At 40.3% G+C, this 17,330-nt stretch overlaps 2 protein-coding genes across 3 annotated transcripts; one reads left to right on the top strand and one right to left on the bottom strand.

Annotated features, from left to right (window-relative positions):
• Positions 1–6,203: 6,203 nt before the first annotated feature.
• LOC102290349 lies at positions 6,204–10,887 on the top strand. Its single transcript, XM_005937906.3, has 6 exons — positions 6,204–6,469; positions 8,034–8,174; positions 8,296–8,388; positions 8,499–8,567; positions 9,034–9,151; positions 9,238–10,887. The coding sequence occupies exons 2-6, from the start codon at positions 8,076–8,078 to the stop codon at positions 9,957–9,959; spliced, it is 1,101 nt and encodes a 366-aa protein (XP_005937968.1). The 5' UTR covers positions 6,204–6,469; positions 8,034–8,075; the 3' UTR covers positions 9,960–10,887.
• On the bottom strand, positions 10,428–17,281 carry zgc:112083. 2 transcript variants are annotated; one of them, XM_005937905.3, is made up of 11 exons: positions 16,939–17,281; positions 16,245–16,429; positions 14,961–15,187; positions 14,754–14,865; positions 14,522–14,674; positions 14,348–14,422; positions 13,873–13,993; positions 11,806–11,944; positions 11,583–11,707; positions 10,985–11,456; positions 10,428–10,952 (listed from the first exon to the last, which is right to left on the bottom strand). In XM_005937905.3, the coding sequence occupies exons 2-10, from the start codon at positions 16,393–16,395 to the stop codon at positions 11,030–11,032; spliced, it is 1,530 nt and encodes a 509-aa protein (XP_005937967.1). In that variant the 5' UTR covers positions 16,396–16,429; positions 16,939–17,281; the 3' UTR covers positions 10,428–10,952; positions 10,985–11,029. The 2 variants fall into 2 exon arrangements, with proteins under 2 accessions (XP_005937967.1, XP_042082466.1); XM_042226532.1 differs by having other exon boundaries at positions 10,429–11,456.
• Between the last annotated feature and the right edge of the window lie 49 nt (positions 17,282–17,330).

Here is a 17,330-nt window from a genome sequence, read left to right as displayed (position 1 = left end):
ATGCTGCCTCATTATTTGACAAAACTAGTGTGTAAAAAAAATTAATTACTTACTGACTGTATCCAAAGGAATTAAGAGGACAAGAAGCAGTCAGTCAAATGTACTTATTTAGTGATTGTCAGCAAAACAGAAGAGTGTTGGACAGTTTGCTGGTTTGAAGTAGTGATGTGTGTTAAAATGATACTGAGGAAGAAGGACATCAACGGTGCTCTTAATGAACTAACCATCAATCTGGAAATGGCCTTAAAATCTTTCCCGAACAGTGAAAAAAGGGGAAAATGTTCAAGACAGTATTCACAAATTCAGCCGAGCAACGCTCTGAGAAACTGCACTGCACAACACAGGCACTACCTCTCAGAGTGTAAAGGTCTCAGCTCATGACAGCACTGTTAGGAGCGTTGCCAGCAGAAAGTCCCTTTTCTCTAATAACAACATGGCAGCACAGCCCAGGTTTGCAAAGTCGCATCTGAATAAATTAGAATAAAGTGGAGGTGCTCAGCTGTAACAGACAGGGCAGAATATCAGCCTCACACTAACTTAAGCACAGTGGTGTTGATATGGGGTTGTTGGCCGGTCACAGAGCCTGGGTAGCAGGGCTGTGACAGAACTAGGGGCACAGAAGGGAAAAAAAATAAAATTTCAGATTAAAGTTTAAATACTTGTTAAGAAGCTGTCTTGTGATATAAATCTTCTCTACTGCACGAGGCTTTGCGTCTATCCGCTGCCAGCCGTCTCATGTTGCGCAAATCTGCCAACTTTTCCAGGTTTGTTTGGGTTTTTCCTTCTGACCAGATGCAGCTTTTTGCGCCATCTCTTCCGAGCCATTATATTTATTACTACACTGTGTTTATGTGTTAAAAGATAAAATAATTTCTTTGTTATTGAAACTGATTCTGAAGCACACTTTCACAAACGTATCTATGCACGGCATTTCGTAGAGGGCTTCATAATTCTCTAAATATTATTTCGACTTTATTTGCAAAAAGAGCAATGGCATTTTTTTTTCATAATGTGTCCCTAACGCGCCTTTGTAGTCCAATAGCTAAAGCTTGGCCCAAATTGGGTCATCTTAAGGTTATTGTTAACAGTGGTTCTATAAGCTTCTGAATCATGGGGTAGGTAAGAATAAAATAGAATTAGTCTAGGAATTTAAAACTAATAATAACTAAAATATTAAGCAACATATATACATATACATGCTGACACTTTATATTTATTTTATGTCTAAAGCACTTTACACAAGAAAAAACAGGTGCAAATCAGAAAATCAAAGTGATGAATGAGCGTTACCATAAAGGCAATTTAGGCATGAAGCTGATCACTAAAACCCAGAAAGGCTCTCTGAGAAAATGATGTGTTAACCTCCTGAGACCTGAGCTCCTGTTTGCATGGGAGGCGAGGTGAAATATAAGGCGCAGAAAGGCCTTAATAAATAACATTTACAGAATGTTTTAATCTGAACTATCCAGGGGAGAAAAATACATTTTTAATTTTAACACAATGGTGATCAGTCACACTGAAATCCTTAAAATATAATTAATCTCTGGAGTAAGGCATGTAAGTAATGAACAATAACAGGTTTCTGAGAAAGAGAAACTGAAAATTTAAACAGAAAGGACTCTCAGGTATATAAACAGTGGCACCAAAACGGTTAAAGTGGTTAACCACAAATGGTTCAGCGAGAACTTGGAAGTTCCTGTTTTGGCCTCCACCTCTGAGTTTTTCTTCTCTCTGCACTTGCTTCGTGTTTGTCTGATAGTTCTGCAGAAACAGGAACATCATGAGGACACTGCGGGCCAATAACTGTTCAGATAGACGATAAAGCACATGATAATTTAAATATGTATTTTAGCAATAATAGTACTCAATAGTATTACAAAGCCATTTGTAATAGTATTTCAAATGGCTTTTTATGAGAGCTCCTAAAATCTGACCATTAGAAAAAGCATGTTGAATAATATGGTTATTGGCGCCCTCTGGTGGGAACAAAATGTAATGGTATCTAAACACTGATTCTTGTGCTGCCCACACAAACCTTCAGTCAAATCTCTGATCATCAAACAAGCATATATGTGAGCATTTCTTTTCTTCTTCTTTCATGTGACCATTTTAGGAGTCGCCTCAGTGGAACTTCTCTCACCTTATTCCTAACAGCCTGCTCTGTAATGCCAACCCTCCTCCTTCACTGCATCCATGAATTTCCTCTGTGGTCCTCCTCTTCCCCCTCCCTGCCTGGCAGATCCATCTTCAACATCCTTTGTCTAATAACTGAACTAATCCTCCAAACCTCAATACCTGACCTAAGTACTCATGTCTTTTTTGAGTGAAGCTAAAGACACAACGAAAAGGTCTGAAAAGGAAGAACATCATTTTTAAATGTAGGATTTTGCTTGATCAGTTGAGTTTCTCTTTAAAATGTTAAACTTCATTATAAAGATGACCTTTAGGATCCAAACGGTGATTTTAAATGAGGAAATCTGTTCCATTTTGAAACCAGTCTCAAAGGATTTTATAGAAGAATCAAACCAAAAGTATCCTACAGGATTAAAAATTTAAAAGGTGCAACTTTTAAAATCACGTATTTATATTCATTTAAAATGTTTAAATGTCATGAGAATTTCACTTAGTACAAGTATTTGTTATAAACGAGCTCATATCTCCAACCGGCAGTACCCTCGCTGCCCACGAGAGGGCAGCGGCTCACTGTTTGTTCATCACTGTCCTAAAATATGCATTTATCAGGTTTCTGGGGGGTTTCCTTTAACACCATATAGAAGGCAGTTTCATACCAGTATGCCAGTCTTATGGACTGAAAATATGAAAATGTGACAAAACAAAAATGATTTAAAGTTATTTATGCAGCTTATTTTCCCCCAGTGGAGTTTAATTAATCCCTTATATCCTGTAAATGTACAACTGCTTATCACAAACATAAGCACCAGTTATTAAAATGAACAAGGCATGCAGGCACAAAATTAATTCAACTCAGTGTGAACAGGTACATGTGAAATACTTGCATCAATGAAGTGAAATGCTTAAATGAATTTAAGGTTCAAATGATAATTTAATAATACTGTGACGTTTGTTTGTTTGACAGGGAACTGCTTGCAAAACGTCGCCGTGACGGAGATCCCTTTAACAACTTCCAGTGTTCCTGTACAGCTGTGGAGGACAAAGAATGCCACATTTTACTTCCTAAAAACAATAAATAACATACTGAGTACCTTCAGCCTGCATTTCACTTTCCTAGTATACTCATCTGGGCTGTTGAACCAAAATCATGCAACTTCAGTGTCACACTTTTCAGCCTTGTGGCTTTTTTTGCAAGTTGTTATTTTTAGGAGCTCATGAGTTTGCATGTTTCATGTAAAGTTAGCTTCTCATATTGTAGATTTTAATCAAGCTAATTATAATAATAATGCACTAGATGACAGAAATGGCTATACAGTAATGAAAAAAGTGAATACGGTTTTATGTACCAGACAGATTGAACAAACAGATGAAACTAAAAATGAAACCTAAATGCAGAAGCAGTGTCAAAAGTACACTCAGGATTCAGCAGCAATAGCTTGAAGTAATCATTTTCTGTATTACTTTAACAGTCTCTCACATGGTTGGCCCAGGAACTTTGGCCCACTCTTCTTTACAGCAATGCTTCAGTTCACTGATATTTATGTGTACTGGTTTATGCACAGGTCTCTTTAAGGTCCCACCACAGCATTTCAACCAGGCTGAGGTCTGGACTTCGACTCAGCCATTGCAGCACCTTGATTCTTTTCTTTTTCCAGACATTTTCTTGTTGGAGCAAGCCTTTATCAGTCGGACACATGGATTTGCTGGGGCATCCACTCCTGGGAAAACTCCAGTATTGTGTTAACACACACCTGAAAGCTCCAGACCAGAAACAGACGAAACATCTGCTTTGATAGAGGTGCCCAGACCTGCTGAGGATCGGTTAACCAAGTGCATTCAATAGGCAGCACCCAGCTGCTACTTACCCTCACGATTCCTGTGGAAGCAGGACTTTCTTTTCTCATTTTGGTTTAGTTTGTGTTAAATAAATAACTATGGGGGAAGCTCATTTGGCGATTTAGATTTCAAACCATCATTTCACAGGCTCTGCAAACTAACACAGGTTTGTTTAATCAACCACCTGATTGGTGCCCAGACTCACACTGGGCAGAGCTGTGAAGGGAATTTTGTGTAAATACAAATAAAAATATACAGAAAAGGATTCTTATTCTAAAGAAATCTTCAAATCTGTTTTAATCAGTGAAAGGTTTTTAATAGCTAAAGTAGTCTTTGTGGCTCCATTCTGAAGAAGCGGCTTTAAGTTGTCTAATTAGTCTTGGCGCTTGAGGTTAAAAAGGGCAATAGATCGCTCGCTGAGTGAATAATGTTCAGTGCAGGAGCAGCTTTAACCCTGCCCACACTAACCGGATTTGGATGGTTAGTGAGAATGGAATTAGCTAATCGAGGAGAACATGTCATCCCAAAGCCTCATCCAATCATCGTCTTATGTTCTGCTTAATGGGATCCAATTGAAGGGTAGCACAATTTGTCTGGGGCCATTTGGGACATGGAGCTTGAGCCAGATGACAGAATTCAAAGAATCCGAGTATTTAACCCCATTTCATGTGGAAAGACGAACACTGGCGCTATACTGGGAGTAGATATGTTCGGAGCCAGCCAGTAGATTTTCTTATGCGGATGATGGTGTCATATTAGCGCTGACGCTGCTTCCATGTTGAGCCTCACAGTAACATCATGTGACCGCATGCTTCTTTCTGGCTGAAACTCTGTGTCAAAGTGGGGCAACTGATAGGTTTTTACAGAGTAACACCATTTTCTGGATGATTCCAGCTTGTGTTGATAAGTGCTTAGTTTCAAAAAGATGTGACCACATAGTGCGTACTAGGACGCACTACTGTCCCAGGTGTTGGGTATGTTACGTTTTGTTTTTTGTTTTTATGTTACATTTTAAGTAAAAAGTGACCAAAGTAATTAATAATTGTGTAACTGTATTACTTACTTTATTATTTACTGTTTGGATTCAGATGTCTCTTTTTAAGTTATTAATGAAAATCTTTGAGTTCAGGAGTATTTTGACAACATAATACCTGTAAAAAACACAAACAAAAACAAAGAGCATGAAAATACATGAACACAGCATCATCATGCATAGGGCTGACCTGCTTGCTGATATCAGCTCATTGGTGATAGGAAGTCACCAACTACTTCCTCCTAATGTGGGAGTCAACCAACAGGGCCACTCCTGTACGTCATGATCATTGCCATCTAAAAGGAAGCGTGTGGCATACAGCACATGTGGCAAAGCAACTTCTTTCTCTGCTATGCTGTGCATGTAAAATTTATCAGTCTGGAGAATCTCATGTTAAAGATGGTATGTGAGCAGCATGCATGAAGCTCATGCTGTGAAAATAGAAAAGTGGCCTTGACCTTGAGCACAACTTGGGTACGGAAACATAATCAGAGGGGCACATGCAGCCCGCTTTGATGTAAAATGGGTCGGACAAGTGAAGGTCCACCTGTTTAATTTTGTGCATGTAAATGTGTAACATTAAGAAAAAAGTTCTGATAGCTCACTTTTATTAGTAACTAAACTTTCTGTAGTAGACGAAAAATGTATCCATTATGAAACTCCTGTGGTGTAGCATGGATGGCTGCGGGGGAGGTCTTTAAGAGCAGAAAAAGCTGTAAGACTAAAAAAATTACAGAAGTGCAAAGATTTATGGCCTCTTTCACCCTTTCATATGTTCCGAAGCCAAAGCCTATGCCGGGACAATTCTGGCCCCCAGACCTGATGTTTGACACCTTGCTCAAGGAGGAGCAGTGATTCTTTGTGACTTGTGACAGGACAGACAAACAGATGAAGGGACACCTCGCAGCGTTATGGGTTCATCAGACAAGTTAAAAACGATCGATAATAGCTTGCAGTATTTAAATTTCATAATAAAGTTTCTTTTTGCTCACTAACAAAACATGTTTTATTAGTGTTGAAACCACATCGACCTGCTGAATGTTTACACGTTGCGCTGTCCTGCACGGTGCTGGACGGGATTCTTTTAACAATAGAAATGGCTGGAGGTGCTGCAATTATTTGCACGCCAGATTTCCATTGTCTCTCTTTGTGAAATCCCTTCTGCTGCCACACAAGCTGTCTTTCCCTAAACTCAATCACAAAGATTTATATGGCTGATGGGATTAGTTTAAGCCATTAGGAGTAGTTAATGGTCTTTCCCGGTGTTGGTAAGTAACACTGACTAATTGACCAGGGCCAGCAGACAGCTGACACCGGTTCACAGCAACAAGTGGTTCCTGCTGACATGAAGTTAGGACCTGCAGAGGGACAACAAACAGGGTTCACGCTCCTGAATGCTCGGCTGAATTGATCTGGATTTTTTCCCCCACCATTTAGCTGAAATTTAAAAGGACTTGGTGCTCACAGGTAAGACTCATAAATGTATAAAACATACATGACTTTGGAAGGCAAAATGTCAAATATTAAATTGTGAGAGGGACCCCTGCTGTAAGACGGGGACAATTTAAATATTTTGAGAAGTATATGTAAATATACTTCTCAAACATAAAATTACATCTATTTTCCCCATGTTATGTTAATTATGTGATGATTCAGGTGATTAAATCAAATTAACTTGTGTTACAGTTGCTCTGGGACTGCAAGTGATAGCTGTTTTTCCATTTTTGTTCTGCTTTTTGACCAATAAACTGCCTGAAAACAGTAAAATGTTTCTTAGAAGTTTAGTTGATGATCATATAAAACGATGAAATATTAACATTAGATGAGGTGAATAAAACATTTCTCAGAAACGACCTTAACTGTTCAGCTGTCGTTTGTGCCAGTTTGTTTTACTAATGACATGTTAAAAAATAAAGGATGCAAATTAATAACCTTTTTTTTTCTGAGCATGAAAAAAAAGAGCACATGTCATGTCAGAGGCGAGCCCCGGTGCTATCTGTGCCCTCCGATGACACAGCAAGATGTTTCCAAAGCCTTATTCACTCTGTTTGCTGTTCACCTAACAAACAGCTCCTTTACGAGATTAAAGGATTTCTGTGGCACGCTGACATGCACGAAATTTAGAGAACATAGGAGGTGTATCCTCTCGCTAATCTTGTCTTTATGAGAAAGGAGGGATCAGGCTATTGGATTGCTGCAGCGAAGACAGGTTGTCGGAAAGGAGTACACCCGACTTTTTTTTATAGTTTTTAAATGTTTGTTGTCCCAGTGAGCAAAACTAAAGAGCCCACTGTGCACTGCAAGCACAGAGACCAATACAGTTGTCTGCCACTGTGTTAATACTGTGTGCTGGTTAATTACCTGTTGATATGAATGAAATAGGTGAGGACTGTCTTATGATCAGGTTAATTTCTGCTTCTTTCCTATGTGTCCCACATTTACAATAAATCACTAGAGATTAATTTTCTCTAATATTATATTCATCACTTTGCCTCCCATTCACTAACAGCATTACTAATCATGTGTCCTTGAAACGGATGGATTTTAAATGAATTAAATGGATTGGCACACAAACTGCCTCAATTGGATTACCATCTGTGATGCAAGCTAACAAGATACAGTCATTTGCATGTGATTTGAAAAGCAAATTGCCTAAAAGGTTTACTCAATTCTGTACAATATGTTTTAGAAAACATTCTTAATGGTTGGTGACCTTAAATCAAAAACCACAATGAACTGGAGATCGGGGAGCTCTGTAGTATCCAAAACTTCCCAGGAAAATCATCCTGTTTGAAAGTTCTCTGCAGTTTCAATATAAGAGACGGTGAAACGCTTTAAATGGGATTTTCTGATACTCTAAATGAAGCCAATTTACCAACATGTAAACAGATTTAGGGCAAGAAAACAAGGCTTATGTTGTGGTTAACTAACTTACCCTATAGTGTCAGACTTTAAAATCTCCTGCTCTACTGCATGCGATCTGCCATCTTAGCTCAGAAACTAAAACTGTCAATTGTTTCTGTCTCATCAGTCTACTTCCTGCGACCATAGCCTGCTCCGTCAACTTCTCCACATGCATCAGAACATCCCCCGGCATGCCTTCACTCCCGTCCTGCAGCAGTCCTCAAGCATCCTGCCAAATCCAGCATTGATGGGACCTCAGGACAGAAATGTGAGATGTGATTACTTTAACTATCCTCATGTGAAGCTGCTCAGACTTGGAAGTTATTCCAGGCCCCTCGCCTGCTTTTACTTACTCCTCACTGATATCCATCTTTTACATCTTACTACAGTTTAACACAAACCTGCCCGGACAAACAATGAGGACTTTCTTTGCACCCATCACAGCCTCGCACAGAGCAACAACTAGATCCTCTAACTCAACAGTGAGTAAAAAACTCAAGAATCTCAGTAACTAAAATATATAAAATGTTACTTCGCTTTTCTTTCAAATTGATGAAATTGTTTTCATTAAAATGAATGATTTCTTTTCCAGATACGAGGGAGATGGGGCGCACTGCACGTGTGTATTGCGTGGAAAATTTACCACCACAAACAACTCAAGGTGAGCGCTAAATAAATTTAATTGTTATTTTTTTATTGGGATTTGTGGTAGTTTTGAACGTCTCTACATGTTTTGGGAGTTACGTGTGGAAGCATTGGTGATCCCATGCAGACTGTAGGCTCCGGTTCCTGCTCTCAGCTGACAGAAGTGGCACCCTGGTGGTCTTCTGCCAGTCGCTCTGCTGTCGCCCATCTACTTTACGATTGGATTTGTTGTGTATTCAGAGATGCTCTTCAGCACCTCCTCATACTCTTATTTTGAGCGTAATTCATTTCCTAAGAGATAAACTACCTGAGCTTTATTGTTTTTCAGCTCAGAGGTATGTCACAATAATACTGTTATTGTGAATTGTATTGCTCACAGTATTGTGAAAAGTTCGCAGAGGGATAATATTAATGGATCATACTGATCTTGTATTGCACAGCTGATTTGTCTGATAACCAACATGTAATATTTAATTTACCAGAAATTGCAACAAATGCACAGCAGTCAACAGGAGCTGACACCTGAGTGTCCTGCTAGCAGTCCCTCTGCCTCTGTGCAACAAAAGGAACTACACCAGCCGTGTGCACACCCATGTTCAGGTGAGTTTCACGCCAGCAATGATTAAGTAGAAATGTAGCACTGATCCTTTTCTTGGACTTAGACTCTTCGACTGAATTCTCTTCAGGTGGAAGTAAGAGTGAAACTACAAGCTGTGACTGTTCTGTCTCTGACCTTCAAACGCCTCCACCAGTGTCTACCCACAGCCGTGGGAACAGGGAGAAACTTGACTGTGAGAAGCAGGACCAGCACTCAACACCTGATAAGAAAGAGAAACACCAGATCCACCAATCTAGCCCAACAAAGAATTTACCTCATAAAGAGAAGTTCAGGGAATTAATAGTCACTTCTGACCTTGATGGCAGACACAGCGGATCGCTCGACAGGAAGAGGCAGTTTGAGTGTGAAGGCATCAACAAAGCAAAGAGAATGAGGCACGAAATGTCCAACAGTCCGTTTGGTTCTTCTCAGACTTTGCTGTATTATCCATCTCCATTCATCACAACTTATACACATCCACCAGCACACAACATGCAAGTGCAACACACTAACATGAGTGATTGCTCTTTCCTGTATCCTAACAGCATTAGATTTAACGCGTCTTATCCAGACACCAAGACGCATCCCTGCCAGACTTCTTCATGGGAGACAATGAGGGACACACACAGTTTCCATTTTAGGAAACACACCCTTAAAGACTACTCACTGAATACCTGCAAGGCAATCAGGAAACCTCTTGTAGCAAGAGGTATCACGTCACCTCTTTATTTCCTTCGAGTGAGGGAGACACTTCTGTCGAGAGAAGTGTCAACACCGCTGCAGACGCCAGCGGCCTCATACTGGCTCTGATGCAGTATTGGGACCCTGAGTCTCCAGAGTAGGCTCAGAAAGGGAGAGCTCACAATCTCAAATTTCATCTCTCACTTCAGTTTTATTTATACCGAGCCAAATAAAAACAGTCACCTCAAGGCACTAGGAATCTCTGAGTAATCAGCCAGAGTGGGAGAAAGCACCTCTGACAGAACCAGGTTCATCGAGGGCAAGCATGTCCTGGAACTGGGTGAAGTGAAGGAAAAATTAAGGATAATGGAAAAAACAGCAACATTTCAAACTCTTAAAGACATAAAACAATGGCTTATAAATGCATGTTGAATGTTTTCAAGGAAGGTCTCCCAGCAGTCTGAGCCATTTGCTTCATAGCTGAAGGGTTGATCCAGCTCTGAATGTAAGCTTAACCTAAAAGCTAAGTTTAATCCAATCTTAAAAGCAGACTGGGTTCCCTAACTCAAGCTGGGAGCTGGTAACAGAGATCATTAGGACATGATGGGTACTATGAGGTATTTAAAAATATATATTTACAGCGCCTGTCTTGTGTTCACTGGTCATTTAGGTTTCTGTGGTACTCCACACAGTGAGCAGCACTGATTATTTACACCTTAAAGTGTAAGCAGATTCATGTTCATGTGCTTACTTTTTTTAAGTTGGGCTCAGGTTGGCCTCTAAAAAAAAACCTGGAAAATGAAAAACTGCCAATTTATGGAGTTTATGGAGATTCTGTCTGTAAGGCTGTATTTTGCACATAAGCTTTGAGCTAAATGCTAAAAGTGAGGATGTATGAATAGATGTGGATTAACCCTCATTAGCATCCCTAAAACCACAAAGCCACAAAAAGCCACAAAAACATGGCACGATCCTTTCTTGTTTCAAAAATGTATTTAACTGTGTAACAATAAAATTCAACAAAGGTCACAACAAAAAATAAAGTCTTCGGAATTCAGTGCCTGGAGAACATTTCATGGAACAAGCTTTCTAGTGCTTTTAACTCTTCCCCCATTCATAAAAACTTTAACAGACATTTTTATTAATTGCATAAAGCCTACACTGGGTGTGGGTCATCTGACCCAGTGCACAGTGAACACTTAAACCACATCCATGCCGAGGCCCCTCGCAACCTCCGTCAGAGCCTGGACTGCTCCGGAAGCCCCAAAACCATCACAGTCCTCCTGCATCAGTCCTGCAGACTCGTCCTCAATGTGAGGAATGGTGCTCATCACACAGTAGACAGGAGAGTCGCTGCCTCTGGGGCTGGCTTGAGATGACATGTCCTCACCTCCTGAGAACTCTGAGGAGTAGGAGGAGCTGGAGGAAGGCGAGGAGGATCCTGTGGGAGAGCTTCGGCCGCTCTCCAGCGTGACAACAGCGCTCTCGTCCTGACTGCTGCCACTCAGACTTTTCTGAAGGCTCTGAGGCTTCTTGGCCATGTTCTTCATGATCTCCTTTGTCACTTCAACAGTCTCAAAGCGCACCATATTTAACTTCAGGAAACCATCGACATCCTTCCTGTACCTGTATGACAGGAGAGGAGAGGAATCCATTTGAGTTTTTACTTTTTTTCAGCTCTACTTAAATTATATTCGTCGCACCCAGAGGACTGTAAAGCAGAGAGGATGACTATTACCACAGGTGACTCACCTAAAGCGGGAATGTCCAGAGGGCCACTTCAGCTCATGCTTCTTACGAAGGTGGAGTGTAAGAGTGTAACACCAAGAGAACACCTTATCACAGATATGGCATTTATATTTAGCCATTCCCCCAACCTATTGGTCATCAACAAAAAACCATTAGTATATCTACAGTCACAGCAGGCTGAGATGATCTGACCAGGTAATATGTTGGACGACACTGTGTTACAAACCTCATGGACTCTCTTGAAGTGCTGGCTCATTGTTTGGAACGTATGACAAGTATAATCACAGCCCTCCACTGTACAGCTGTACATGGTGCCCTCATTGTGAACCTCTGTGTGCTTCTGCAGATCGCGCTGGTTCTTAAATCTGTGGGGAAATAAAGATGGAAACAGTTAAAATTACTGGCGACTGTAGCTTTTACCCCTCAGCCTCCCTGTAGATGCACCTCTGGTATAAATGTAAAAATCCAAAGTGATTTTCAGAATAGTTGACCTCACTGAGATTCCAACCTGAGGGAGATTTGGTGTCAATTTCAAATACTTGGTGACATCTTTTTCGAGTTATCGCATTTGCAAGATCTTTAGAAAACTTGACCTCTGACCTTGAGGACCAAGTCACTGAGTTTCAAACTCATCTGAGACTTTTTGTAGAATCACTTATGGTATGAATTTAAAAATCCTGTCGCCTCCTTTTTTGTATTCACAAATTTGAGTGTCCAAGCCGCCTGCACACAGGGTTACGACAGCACCCCATCAGCCTTTCAAGGCTGAGGGGTAAAAACTGATTTTGGTAATAAAGATGTGGCTCTAGCAGCATTCTCACTCACATGTCACGTGTTTGAGCCTCTTACTTCTTACTTACTTATAGTTGTTTACATTTTCAATACAGATGAGTCAAAAATTGCACTGCTACTTAAAAAGTCCCATATTATGGCCCGTTTCTACCCTCATATGTTCTATTAATATGTTTTTCAAGTTTCAGCTAAAAAATTCCTCACAGGTCACTAATTCTTCCCAACCTTTATACCCCTGCTTTTAACTCATCTCCTAACAGGGCGTATCTGGGGGCTTTAAAAGCAAACGAGCTGCTGTGCGACTGAGCTCCAGCCAGGAAGAGTCACAGCACACAGCTCTACTGAGTATATAAAAGAAATAAAATTACACACTGCAGAGTTTTTCCTGGCTCGAAATGGGCTGTTCTGAGGGATGAATATGCACATAAGCAGGACTGGTCAGCATAGGCAGTAAAGTCTGTGTTACTGAACAGAAGTGCCTGCATTTTCCTGTTCTTTGTGGTTACTTCATACATAAAAATGTCTATTATGCTTGAGTAAACAACACCCCAAATGAAACTGAAACAGTTACAAACATCTGTATGTCAATCCTGCTGGTTCTCCTTTGGGGGAGGGTCAGTTGGAGATGATGATTAGGCTGTTCTGACATCACAGGAGGCTGCAAACCAATATATCTCATACAGAGACATAAATGATTGAAAGACAATAAAACAAGGAACTGGTTTCTTTTTTCATATTTTGTGGCTCTTTCTTTAAAAACCTCTTTAAACACAATATTTTAACGAACCTTTCCTAATAGTTTGGTTAAGGTCTTATTAGGAGAATTCCTTAAAGGGTATACAATATTTTTAAGGCACGACTAAAGACTGGTTACATTTGAAGCAGATATTAAAGGGAGTATTTTGACTAAAAACATATAATAAAAAGATCTAAAGAGCAGATATTATCCTGAGCTCATTTCCAGCTCCCATTTTTGTTCTTTGACTCTATACTAGAGTAGCTTTGCATAAATCACAGTTAAGAATAATCCCTGTTTGTTATATACCAGGCCCACGGTGCACCCACTTTGTTCTTCCTCAGTCTGAAAGACCTTTTTTAGCGAATCCTGTATTCACAAACAGAGCTGTGTACCTGAGAGCACCATGTTAAGGATACTGACAAGCTAAGAGCAGAAAACTGTGAGAAATCAAGCATTTAAAGTCACATGAAGGCTGAGTTTTTGCCTCACAGGGATTACTTGCACATACACAAACTGAAGGAAATAATGAGTGAGCTGGAATGAAAACTTCCTTGTGACTTTGGATGTGAAAAATGCTACATGGTTCCTCACAAATACACGATTTAAGATGTTAATGATAAAAAAAATTTTATGGAAGAGAATTTTACTGAAATAGCTGAAACTTGATAACCCAGCTTTCGCTGCCAGATTAAAGAAAACGATGGAGTTAAGAGTGTGTTTGCTGTTAACTGAACACTTGATGAGCTGTGTTGGAGGATCTACCTTTTGTCACAGAAGTCGCACGGGAACGGACGCTCATCACAATGGCGGAACCTGATGTGGATCTTCAGAGCAGCCAAAGTGGTGCAGGTCATGTCACAAAAGGGGCACTTCACCTGATTCACTGAGAGTAAAAAGAAAAAAAAGGCGGGCTATGCATGTAACAGATGATCAAACTGAGTCAGAGATCCACCATGGATCTATTAACGTTTAATAACTAACAGATCACAAAGAAACTGAAATAGATCAGATTTTGTACACCTGACCAACCAAATGACATAACTCAGTACAAAATAAGAGCTCAATGAATACAAATCTAAAGACCACACAGTAGGGAGCTTGACAACAGAAACAAAAGAAAATCTGTAGCAATATGCGATAAACTGCTCATAAACCGCTCTCTCCATTTCTAATATTTCAAGACAAACAGCCATAAAAACAATTTAATCCCAAAAGAAAACTTAGAAATAAAACTCACCATGCTGACGAACATGATCCCGCAAAAGCCTCTCGCTGGAAAAAGCTTTCCCACAGTGTTCACAAACCAGCGTCTCTGTTAGGATAAGTACACATACAATCATCAGCAATAAGGCAGCGCAATTAAAACATCAACATCACAGAAATTTAATGCGAGCTTAAGCGTCCGTCTCACCTACTGGCTCAGCTTGCCTGTGCAGGTGGTCAAACAGCTTTGTGTTGCTGGAGAACATGCTGCCACACGTAGGACAGGCGACAAGGCGCTCCTGAGTATGGCTCCGCATATGTTCCCTCAAACGGTATCTGATCTTGAAAAAGGCGTCGCAGCCTGTGAACAAAACGGGAAATGTCACACGGTGTCCAAGGAGATAGCGTCTCACCAACGTTTAAAAAACTCCCGGTCGTACCTGCCCACTGGCAGAAGAGCGCCTGCTGTTGTTGAGGCAGAGACTGTGGTTCAGCACTTTCTATGTGGTTGTCCACATGTCGATAGAACCACTCAGGATTATTAAATGTACACTTTAAAAAAGAAAACAAGGAAAAAATAAATAAATCCCATGATAATATATCAATCGTTTAGTGAAGACTGGATAACTTAAATGAAAAATACGTACATCACATTGCTCCCACTGGCAAACATATCCGTCTGATCCTTCAGGGACCAGATTGTTGCTGTGCATGCCTTGATTGCAGCTGGGAAGATCTGGACGGGACTTGAGCAGCTGTGACCCAATGAACTTGAGCTTCCCATGGTAGTTGTGGAAATAAGCATGGACCTCCAGCTCTGCAGGGCTACCCATGGAGAGAAATTCGCATCCATTCCAGAGACAAGCATATTCATCTAACGAAAAAGAAAGAAAGAAAGAAAGAAAGAAAGAAAGAAAGAAAGAAAGAAAGAAAGAAAGAAAGAAAGAAAGAGAATCAGTAATTATTGCAATGTCATTACAGAATGTTTAAAGCAACTTTAAAAACTTTAAAGCACCCACATGTCCAATAACATGAAAACCAGATTAACCGTGATCAGCATGAGGTTGAGAAGTATCCCATCGTATAGTCTGGTGTTGAGTAGAGACAGTTGCTGTCACAAAATAAAAATAAAACCATGTACTGGCAAAATCTGACTGTAGCTACAAAAGCAGTTTTACTTGTGACTCAAATGAAGCAGGGGGCTTTATAGCGCACTCTGCAGCACTGCCATTCGTAGCATTTGTAATATAAGCAGGTTATGGTTAGATGATGCAGAGATGACTGGTAGGGGTGAGTGATTAAAATAAGCATTTACCAGTAAAATAGTACAGACATCACAAAAAATTCTAATAATCACAATTAGTTTAATCCATAAACTTGCCCCTTTCATGATTTTTCTTTTTTTTTTTTGCATATTTGTTTCAGATCATCAAACTAGTTTTAATATTAGCTAAAGACAATCTAATATCTACAAAGGCAGTATTACTGAATCACCAAAATTACTCTAAGAGCGCCTCAGCGACTCATCCAAGAGGTCACAAAAGAACCCAAAACAAGAAAATGTGCCACAGCCTGGCCGATGGAGGGACAAAAGTATAAGAGAGGATGAGCTGAAAGGCAAAACAAGAGAAATGCTGCAAAACAGAAAACAGCACAATGATATTTTTTATCTCTGTAATCTTGTCCATATAAATCACTGTAAGCCAAAATTTATTTTAAATGACAATAAAATCCAATCCCTTGCACTGATCTACACACAACCACAATGAGAGTTCAGTAACAGAAGCACCTCTTTGTAAAATTCAACAGGCATATTTAAACTGGACAACACTTGGACCAAACACTGACCATTAAACCCCATGCTAATAAACTAAATGTGCTGCCCAACAAAAGCTGACCCCTCGCCCACCCCTGCACGCAAAATCGCTTACCCAGCTCCTCCAGGGCATCGTTGTCCCCCAGGTAGTCCTTCAAATGCAGACACATGTGGTCGCTGAGCTCCTCCATGGAGCGGCCCGTGAAACTGCACGAACCCCACTCACAGACCACCTCAAAGTTCCCGAGTCTCTTTGTTGTCATCATGTCGTTGAGTCCTGTGAGCTCAGCCCCTCACACCCTAACCAGCCGCACAGAAAGTAGGCACATACGTTTAACCCAGAGAGAAAAGGAAACGTTAAACTACGACATCTAAATTACTAAAGACGCCGTTTTGCTAGTTAGCATATGCTAACAAGGACTGATGGTGTCATGGAAACTGAAACATGTCTGTAAATGTTTGAAGAGTCATTAGCTGAAGTTAGCGCCAAAGCTCTCACTATCTGACTGAATGAGTAACTAAAACCACATCAAAACATATATTTTTTAAATATATATTTTTGGTCATAACAGTTAATGAGGCCGTTCACAGCTAACAACAGTTTACTTCATCCTTAAGAAGTTGTGTTTGTGCAGATGATGTTTATCTGGCTAACAGATTAGCTCCCGCGAAACCTGTCACAGGTCTGTGCTCTTTATCCGACTTTTCCTAAATTAATACAGCTTGTACATTTTAACCCGGGATTGTATAAATTCATACTGTTGTTTCTAACTCTAGTGATACGCAAGGTTTTCATAAATGTTTCTTACAGCAGTTAATATCACTTTGTGCAGCAGATCTGAGCTCCTCCTTGCTCTTCCCTCCTCTCAGCTTGTTTGGCTTTGTTTATTTCCTGTCGCTTCTTCTTCGTTTATTATTAAAACTGTGCCGGGAAAGCTGAGCATATCGCCACCTACTGCACTGGAAACCGCAGCAAACTAAAGCCTGAAGTAAATAGCGTTTTGTTTTTATACACTTCTTCTTATTATTATTATCCCCTCTTCTGCTTCTTCTTTTTCTTCTTCTTCTTTCAGCTTCTCTCTTTAGACGGTCCCACAATGGATTATCTACATCTATCTCTCTATCCTTCTATCACAAATCACCCCTGAAGCTCATCTACACCCACTCCACCCTGTCTGCACTCTCTTCTTCTCTGGATGAC

This window comes from Haplochromis burtoni, unplaced genomic scaffold (genome assembly GCF_018398535.1).
Source record: "Haplochromis burtoni strain Fernald_Lab_line unplaced genomic scaffold, NCSU_Asbu1 Contig_216, whole genome shotgun sequence".
Lineage (NCBI taxonomy): Eukaryota > Metazoa > Chordata > Actinopteri > Cichliformes > Cichlidae > Haplochromis > Haplochromis burtoni.
This window is presented reverse-complemented; position numbering and strand designations above follow the sequence as displayed.